The 10,000-nt window shown below is 46.9% G+C and overlaps 1 protein-coding gene across 3 annotated transcripts in view; it reads left to right on the forward strand.

Annotated features, from left to right (window-relative positions):
- The window catches only part of LOC143296883 (multiple C2 and transmembrane domain-containing protein 1-like), a 143,127-nt gene that overhangs the window by 97,214 nt on the left and 35,913 nt on the right, over nucleotides 1-10,000 (forward strand). For all 3 annotated transcript variants that reach the window (XM_076608866.1, XM_076608864.1, XM_076608865.1), the window contains one exon: nucleotides 6,336-6,444. In XM_076608866.1, coding sequence (XP_076464981.1) covers nucleotides 6,336-6,444 — 109 coding nt within the window. The remainder of the gene's footprint in view (nucleotides 1-6,335; nucleotides 6,445-10,000) is intronic.

Raw genomic sequence — 10,000 nt, forward strand, 5'->3', positions numbered from 1 at the left:
TTCTTCTTGAGAGAGAAAAAAAAAATTGCTTGTCTCAGATAAACTTGGAAAGGAAAATGAAGGTGGTAAGTGGTAAGCTGTGTATCACTTCTGACAGCTATGCAACGAATTTCCATATTTAATTCCAGTTAAAACTTCACACCCCGTCCCCCACACGCTAGTTTCTCATTAATGCACGTCATAATTGTGAAGAATGCAAACCATGTTTATCAACAATGTACGTCATATTTGTCAGCAATGCACGTCATGTTAAAATTTGTGTCAATAATACACGTCATACTTCTCTACAATGTATGTCAAAATTTGAAAAAATGTATGTCATCTTTGTCAACAACGCATGTCATCTTTGTCAACAATACACGTCATGTTTGTCAATGCAAGTCATGTTTGTTAGCAATGCACGTCATGTTTGTCAACAACGCAAGTCATGTTTGTCAATGCACTGCATGTTTGTCAACAACGCTTGTCATGTTTGTCAACAACGTTTGTCAAGAATGCACGTCATGTTTGTCAACAGCTCTCGTCGTGTTTGTCAACAGCGCACGTCATACTTGTCAACAATGCACGTCACGTTTGCCAACAACGCAGGTCATGTTTGTCAACAACGCTCGTCATATTTGTCAATGATACATGTTATGTTTGTCAACAATGCACGCTATGTTTCTCAGTAATACACGTTACGTTTGTCAACAACGCACGTCATGTTTGTCAACAACGTACGTCATGTTTGTCAACAACACACGTCATTTTTTTTTCTAGGATTCCGTCCAAAACTGTAGCAATGCTACCCGCTTTGATAAACTCCATGTAATCCCCACTTCACTCCTGACCACACGCAGGGAATCGTCAGAGCAAAATTAAACGTAGTCAGGACAAACACGGGTTTTGGGAGACATCCAGCTGAGATAAAGGCCCAGACAAATGGCGGCAAACAGTCGGTAGATCGATAGGCTATTGGCGCTTGTTCAGCGAATTTTGGCCGCAGTGGTGGGAAGATCGCTTTGAACTCTGCTGGGGGAGGGTTTGGGGGGGGGGGGGGGGGGGGGGGGGGGGCAAAGAAAGCAATAATCGTGATAGCATCATGAAATAATAATAAAATTAGGATAAAATGATAATTGCATATTGCACTGGACGGGTGAACAAAAAAATTGTAGCAGGTTATTAATTTCTGACGGCTTCTCTCTATCTCTGTCTCTGTCTGTCTGTCTGTCTGTCTGTCTGTCTCTCTCTCTCTCTCTCTCTCTCTCTCTCTCTCTCTCTCTCTCTGTGTACAATCGTCTGTGTGTGTCAGAGTTGGTTGGATGGCCACAATTTATATCTATTCACTCGTTTGTGTGTCTGCGCGCGCGCGCGCGCGCGTGTGTGTGTGTGTGTGTGTGTGTGTGCGCGCGCGCTCAGTTTATATCCTTAGTTGTAGCTGGCGCACTTTTTCACACCTTTAAGAAAATAAAAAGTTACATGAATAATCACCTGAATGTTTAAATTTTCCAATAGCTTACACCTTGTTAACACAATGTAACAACAGCAATAACTGATCCTTCTCTGTAGCCACAGGTAAGTAGACCTGGACCCCAGTCAGTGTTAAGAAAAAGTTTTAAATTGATCACATCGCGTTAGTATTTTGGCTTGCAGCTCTGGCACATTAAATCTGCCAGGTCCATGCAGCTTACGTCAAAACCACATCATATAAATTATTTTGATATACTGGATACCCATGTGAAACGTCGCGTCTCAGCGGGTTTTGGTTTTTTTCCCACACTTTAAAAACTTATTTACAGCACACAGAACGTCCGACACACATGGCTTCAGAAATCAGCTGTCAGTGCACCCTAAGAAAAATAAAATGGACTAGAACAAAAAATAGAATAAAAAATAAAAATATGATACAACTCCGATTCAGTAGACGGGAGAGCAATCCATTATTCGGAAGTGACTGAAGAATATTGGCGAAGTTAGTTCCCTTCAATTGCGAAATAGCCCTCTCTCTCTCTCAGAGAGAGAGAGAGAGAATAAAGATAAAGATTTCAAAAATCTGTTGCAAGCTGTAACGAGTTTAACAGAAATGAAGGACGAAAGGGAAAGTTGTTGAAATTGAATGGTTTAAAATATGGAAGGTTAAAGACAAAGAGAAGCCGAATTCTGAAATTTGAAATTCAATTTGTAGGCTGAACTTTTTAACCTGAACTGTACTTTAACAATAATGAGGACAAAATCAGTTTTTTCCATTACCTGTATCAACAAATAGCCAATGAATAATATGTATATATGGAAGAGAAAAATTATGAATAGAAGATAATGTACATGTAACCACGTCGGAGAGAAAAAAAAGGAAAGTGAAAAATAGAAGCAAAAAACAAACAAAAAAGCAGTAGAACAAAGGAGAAATTATACCTATTTTAACTGAGAAAAAGATGTCGAAGAGGAAAGTATACAAAAAAATTCTAAAAAAATAAAATGAAAGTAGAAAAGAAAAGAAAAAAACAGAAAAAACCAAGATCAAGGCACTAATGATTTATTTCTTATGCTTCTTCTTCTCCTCTTTCAATTACAGTTCGTTATTTCTTCTACTGTTTCTACTTCTTCTCCTGCTGCTGTTGCTTCGCGGAGCCCAGCAACGCAATGTCAGTGACGTCAGATTTACATGACGTAACAACTGGGGATGGGATGGGCAGCAAAAGAGGAAAATGAATCATTCTTGTGCGTGCACGTATTCATGCGTTCGCTCGCGCTCGTGTGTTTATATGTGCGTGCATGCGTGCTTCAGTTTTTTTGGTGGTGGTTTTGGTTTTGGTTTTGTTTTAAGAACAGGACTGAAATGGAAACTCCCCATTGACATGAAGGACATGCGCTTCAGTGTTTCCTATATAGTTTGATCAGGCTTGTGTATAATAAAATTGGAGTGGAGTGGGGGTGGGAAGGGGAAGGGGGGAGGAGGGAAAGACAGCACTCACTCTTTGTCTCTCTGTCTCTGTTTCTCTGTCTCTTTGTCTCTCGATCTTTGTTTCTGTATGTCCCTGTCTCTCTGTCTCTTTGTCTCTCTTTGTTTCTGTCTGTCTGTCTGTCCCTGTCTCTGTCTCTCTGGATCTGTTTCTTTCCTTGTCTCTCCGGTTCTGTCTCTCTCCCTGTCTCTCTGTCTCTGTGTCTTTCCCTGTGTGTGTGTCTGTGTCTGTGTGTATGTGTCTGTGTGTATGTGTCTGTGTCTGTCTGTTCCACGGGGACGAACATGTCACCAGGGATCACGCAATGCTGCAGAACATACAGACACGAAGAGCTATAATATGATATCAGTCTTCCCGATCAGCCTATGCCTGCCTGCCTGCCCGGTTTTTTGCCGCTGGTTGAATTCACGTGGCTTGCCTGGCTGGATGGGTTTATTATCACACACATGGCGGCAGTCTCGATTCCGTTATTTCGCTCCGTCGCAATTGTTCACGTGCTCGTGTGCTCGCCGCTCCCCCCAGTGTGTTGAAGGAAATGGGGTTTTCGATTCACTTGTCTGCTTCCATACTGTTTTGTCAGTTTGGGTTCCAGGATGTGTGTGTGTGTGTGTGTGTGTGTGTGTGTGTGTGTGTGTGTGTGTGTGTGGTTGACTGAGTGGGCCACCCCCTCTCCCCCTACCATTTTGTGTGTGTGTGTGTGTGTGTGTGTGTGTGTGTGTGTGTGTGTGTGTGTGTGTGCATTTGATGTATTGTTGTTGTTGTTCTGTTATTGTTCTCTTTATTTTGTTTATGTTGCTTATTATGATATAGCGCGTGAGAGCATGCGGTTTCCACTCCACTTCCACAAAATCAGTTTTATTTTCGATTAAACATGATTATTATGTGTGCTTGGTTAACAAAATGCGTCACGTGTAGCATTTGACAATATTTGCTTACTTTCAGTGTTTGGCAATGGTGTGTGTGTGTGTGTGTATACATACATATATATATATATATATATATATATATATATATATAGCCTATTGTAATTCTGGCCATCATTTGATTTGATTTATTTTGATGTTGCTCAGCATGGAATGGAAAATGAATAAGCTAGGTCAACCCGGTTCCTTCGCCAGCCTCCACACGTTCAAAACGCAGTCAAGGAAGGAAGGAGGACCACTCTCAGCTCAGACTGTGTCGCACCCAGTGAAACAGTCGAATGACCGTGTTCCCATCAATCCCCATTCCTACCGCTGGTATAAAAGACAATTGCAACCAGTAAGAGGTAGACTACAAGAATCTTGGTAAAAGTCGACTTACTTGGGATAAAAGAGGCGACGTATCGAGCCACAGGCTCTTCTTCAGGCAAAACCACCTAGTAATGTGTGCTATAGGCCTAACTGTTAAAATCCTTAACATCTTTAATGCTTCACCTTCACCTTCACCTATCCCGTAGTCTTGTGGACCGTTGGGGCGCCACAGGTGATCTGGCAACCAGCATCCTCCAATCCTCACAGGAACCTGTGTTTGCTGCAATTTTAGTGCATAGTTGAAGCGAAATTCCCATTAGCAGACATTGTGACCCGCACGGAAGGTTACAGAATCTAGGACACTAAAAACAGGAAATAACCAGACAAACAACTCAGTCAGTCAGCCCATCTATAAAACCAGCCAATCCAGCTTATCTGTTGACCACAGTTAGTCGATCTATACCGCCCCCCAATTTAGATGACCACTACCACAAAGCTTTCAAGTACTAGGGGAGATCTATTTTGCTAGCTGTTTCGATTCCATGAACTTGGTGATCGATTCTCATTGACTGGGTTTTTTTTCTTTGTCGGGAGAGAAATCGGCTTGGTCCATTTCTTGGAACATTTTTTTCCTTTTGATGTAAAAGGGAGGGGGCGGGGGTGGGGTGGGGGCGGGAGGGGGGGTATGGGCGTGTGTGTGTGTGCTTGTTTAAGTACGCGTGCGCGCGTGTGTGTGTGTGTGCCGTGGAAGCTGCGATACGTAGCCTAGGAATGAGTGTGTGGAGGAGGGGTGGCGGAAGGGGTAGGGGGGTGCAGGGTAATTTGGGAGATGCTCTGTGTGTGTGTGTGTGTGTGTGTGTGTGTGTGTGTGTGTGTGTGTGTGTGTCGGGGCTCGTGCACGTTTATGTGTATTTGTTTGTGCTTTCGTATCTGTGAAACTGCATGTTTGTTGCATATCTGTTATGTGTGTGTGTGTGTGTGTGTGTGTGTGTGTGTGTGTGTGTGTGTGTGTGCATGTTTTACATTTATTTTCTTATTTGCTTATTTATCATCATTATTGTCTTCTTTTTTTTCTTCTTCTTTTATCATTATGATGATGATGATTATTATTAGTTTCTTTTTTTTTTCTTTCTTTTTTCTTTTCTATTTTTTCTCATGGCCTGACTAAGCGCGTTGGGTTACGCTGCTGGTCAGGCATCTGCTTGGCAGATGTGGTGTAGCGAATATGGATTTGTCCGAACGCAGTGACGCCTCCTTGTGATACTGATGTAAATGACTATTCCTTTTTATGTAAATGACGTCATCCTGTTCGTGTCGTAAATCTGTGTAATAACGTCAGTTTCTGGGTCTGTCTCCAAGGCAGTGTCATCCTTGGTGTGTAAAATGACGCTATACGTTTGAACCATCCCGCTGTTGTAAATTGCCTCGATGAGTTCTTTTTGGTCAAGTGTCCGGCTTTATTCGTTTCCTTCTTAGGCCTCTGTCTGTCTCTCTCTCTTACTTTTATACCGTACGTCTGGGTGTAATGACCTCTTGATATGGGTCAGATTTGTCGCCAGTGTATATCTAAAGACTTAAGACTCTCTGTCTCTGTCTGTCTGTCTGTCTGTCTCCCTTTCTCTCTGTCTGTCTCTCTGTCTCTGAGAGTGTGTGGTATTGTACTTGTGGTGACATAAGAAATAACCCTTATCAACCCCTTGTCAATAGACCTGTGCAGGTAATAATAATCAAAGCGTCTCTCTGTCTCTGTCTGTCTGTCCGTCCGTCTGTCTGTCTGTCTGTCTGTCTGTCTCTCTCTCTCTCTCTCTCTCTCTCTCACTCTCGCACGATGAACTAACGAACGGATGGATCGATGTTCAAGTGACGACTTTTGTGGGATGTTATGGACAGGGGAAGGGGAACCATTGATGAATGTCAGATCATGACTCCCGACAAGGAAATATGCTCCCTATTACTTGACATTTTTGTTATGCAAATTCTCTTTGATCACGCTCAGCGTGTGTGTGTGGTTGAAGCTGTAGTTGTTTTTGATTTTATATTCTCATTGATAATGGTGATGGCATATTATTGTTGTTGGTGTGTGTGTGTGTGTGTGTGTGTGCGTGTGTGTGTGTGCGTGTGTGTGTGTGTGTGCGCGCGTGCGCGTGCATGTGTGTGCGTGCAGAAAGACAGACCTGAAACTGGAGTTGTCGGAGCGTGGTAAAACGGAGTACATGGGTTATCTTCTCCTGTCCTGCACTCTTCAGCCCAAGACACTGGAAGACAAAGATCAGGTCAGTGTGTGTATGTGTGCGCGCGCGCGCGCGTGCGTGCGCATGTGAGTGTGTGTGCGTGCGCGCGCGCGCGCGATCTATTGGCGTTCGCCTTGAGGGTCAAGTTGTTCATCAGCGCTGGTGTGTTGGCGCAACCATGTGGGGTGGTTTACTTATTTTTTCTTAGCAGCCATTGGGATGGATGGAGGGAGCAGGGGCAGATGGACATGCTTCACGTGGTGTGACGTCATGGGTCTGTGTGTTTGTCTGCAGTCATGTGATGTGACGTCATGGGTGTGTATGTTTGTCTGGAGTCATGTGTTGTGACGTCATGGGTGTGTATGTTTGTCTGGAGTCATGTACTGTGACGTCATTGGTGTGTATGTTTGTCTGGAATCACGTGTTTTGACGTCGTGGGTGTGTATGTTTGGAGTCACATGGTGTAACGTCAGAGGTCTGTGTGTTTGGCTGGAGTCATGTGGTATGACGTCATGGGTCTGTGTTGTTGTGTTTTTTGTGTGTGCGTGTGTGTGTGTGGACTGGGAGAACGTAATAATATATTTAGTGTGTGTGTGTGTGTGTGTGTTTGTGTGCGCGCACGCGCGCGTGCTTACGTGGGCTTATGAATGTGGAGAGAGAGCGGGGGGGAAGGGGGGGGGGAGAAAGGGACAGAGAGGGAGTGGAGAGAGAGAGAGAGAGAGATTTAGAGATAGAAAGGGGGAGACAGACAGACCGAGAGAGACAGGGAAAGGAAGAGAGCCCTCGGGGAAATCAATATTGATGTGCAGGAACAAACGTGCGAAATGTTCCATGTTTATGGTCCATTCCGGTGAGGGATTATTTTTATGAAAAATGAATGACGGGTCTACGATTGGATATTTCTCTCTCTCTCTCTCTCTCTCTCTCTCTCTCTCTCTCTCTCTTATATTTTTTAATAGTTATTTTGTTTTGTTTTATTTCATTTTATTTTATTTCATTTTATTTTTCGAGGCTGTGTGTGTGTGTGTGTGTGGAGGGGGTGGGATGGGGGAGAGGGGGGGGGGTGTTACAGAGGGTACTGCTACTTTGTTTTTGTTCACTTGAGGCTGGCTGGTTAGTTGATAGTGATTTTTTTGGTGTTTTGTGTGTCGTCGTCGTCTTCAGTTTAACGTCTTTCCACTTGAAGTGATATTAGAGTGTTTTGTGTGTGTGTGTGTGTGTGTGTGTGTGTGTGTGTCTGTGTCTGTGTGTGTGTGAGAGAGAGAGAGTGAGTGTGAGAGAGGGAGAGAGAGACAGACAGAGAGAGAGAGAGATCAGTGTTGTGCTTTCTGTTGTTGTGGTTTGTGTGTGTGTGTGTGGTTGTTTTGTAATGACCATTTGATTTGCTTGTACCCTCTCTTTTTCTGCATCTCCGTCTCTTTTTGCATCTCCCCCACACCCCTCCCTCACACACACATCCATCTCTATGTCACTGTCTCTCTTTGTCCCTCTCTCTCTCTCTCTCTCTTTCCCCCTATCTCTCTCGCTTTCTCTCTCTCTGTCTCGCTCTCTCTCTCTGTCTCTGTCTCGCTCTCTGTCTCTCTATCTCTGTCTATCTCTCTGTCTCTGTCTCTCTCTCTGTCTCTCTCTCTCTCTCTCTCTCTCTCTCTCTCTCTCTCTCTCTCTCTCTCTCCGGAATTTTATACACTCATGACAGGGATGAGTACGGACAGGTGAAATTAAGAAAATAACAAAAAGGAAAGCAATTCACAGAACACACACGAAAAAAGAAGAAAAAAAAACAAGAAAAAGAAGAAGAAAGAGTGTGGAAAGACGGAAACAGAAACGAATAACATTTGTTTGTTTGATGGGCTTTTTTGTTGTTGTTATTGTTTTTCCTTTCCGGCTCAAATGATTTATGCTGTCCATCAGACGCGTTAGGCCCCCATCCCCCACCCCCAGACCCCCACCCCACCCCACCCCACCCCCCTTCCCTCACCCACACACCTCCTGTCCTTCCCCAACCTTTCAATGCTGAGCGCGGAAGATTTGTTTCCCTTTCCAAAACAAAACAAAAACAACAACAAAAAACACCACGACAAATAAAAAGAATCAGACGCTGCTGACAGAAGAAATATGTGCAATGGATTTTCGCAGGATCTACCAGGCAAACAGAATATTTCTGTCCTCCCTTCACTTCCTTATGGTTTTGTTTCGAGTTTAGTTTAGTTTTGTTATGTTTTTGTTTTTGTTCATGGTGTGTGTGTGTGTGTGTGTGTGTGTGTGTGTGTGTGTGTGTGTGTGTGTGTGTTCCTGATTCGCCGGCTAGCTATGATAGTGGGTAGAGGAGATTGGTGTGATGACGGCAGCAAACTTCACCACCTTCCCCGTCCCCCAGCACCCCATCCCCCGCCCCGTCCTTCACCCCTCACCCCCGCCCCTTATATTTCCAAGCGTCTTCCAACCCCCCACTCTCCCGCTTCCTCCCACTCCCCACCCCCAACCCGGCTCTCCCCACTTCCCACCTCTCCCCACTTCCCACCTCTCCCCAACCCCAACCCCGCTCTCCCCACTCCCCACCCCCAACCCGGCTCTCCCCACCTCTCCCCAACCCCAACCCCGCTCTTCCCACTCCCCACCCCCAACCCGGCTCTCCCCACCTCTCCCCAACCCCAACCCCGCTCTTCCCACTCCCCACCCCCAACCCCGCTCTCCCCACCTCTCCCCAACCCCAACCCGGCTCTCCCCACTTCCCAACCCCAACCCCGCTCTCCCCACTCCCCAACCCCAACCCCGCTCTCCCCACTCCCCAACCCCGCTCTCCCCACTCCCCAACCCCGCTCTCCCCACTCCCCACTCCCCAACCCCGCTCTCCCCACTCCCCACCCCCAACCCCGCTTCCTCCCACTCCACACCCCCAACCCCGCTCTCCCCACTCCCCACCCCCAACCCCGCTTCCTCCCACTCCACACCCCCAACCCCGCTCTCCCCACTCCCCAACCCCAACCCCGCTCTCCCCACTCCCCAACCCCCGCTCTCCCCACTCCCCAACCCCGCTCTCCCCACTCGACACCCCTAACCCCGCTCTCCCCACTCCACACCTGTGCTCCACCCCCAACCCCGCTCTCCCCACTCCACACCTGTGCTCCACCCCAAACCCCGCTCTCCCCACTCCCCACCCCCAACCCCGCTCTCCCAACTCCACACCTGTGCTCCACCCCCAACCCCACTCTCCCAACTCTACACCTGTGCTCCACCCCCCAACCCCGCTCTCCCCACTCCCCACCCCTAACCCCGCTTTCCCAACTCCACACCTGTGCTCCACCCCCAACCCCACTCTCCCAACTCTACACCTGTGCTCCACCCCCAACCCCGCTCTCCCAACTCTACACCTGTGCTCCACCCCCAACCCCGCTCTCCCCACTCCACACCTGTGCTCCACCCCAACCCCGCTCTCCCCACTTCCCACCCCCAGCCCCACTCTCCCCACTTCCCACCTCTCCCCCACCCCCAACCCCGCTCTCCCCACTCCCCACCCCCAACCCCGCTCTCCCCACTCCACACCTGTGCTCCACCCCCAACCCCACTCTCCCCACTCCACACCTGTGCTCCACCCCCA

Source organism: Babylonia areolata, chromosome 22, assembly GCF_041734735.1.
Source record: "Babylonia areolata isolate BAREFJ2019XMU chromosome 22, ASM4173473v1, whole genome shotgun sequence".
Taxonomy (NCBI): domain Eukaryota; kingdom Metazoa; phylum Mollusca; class Gastropoda; order Neogastropoda; family Buccinidae; genus Babylonia; species Babylonia areolata.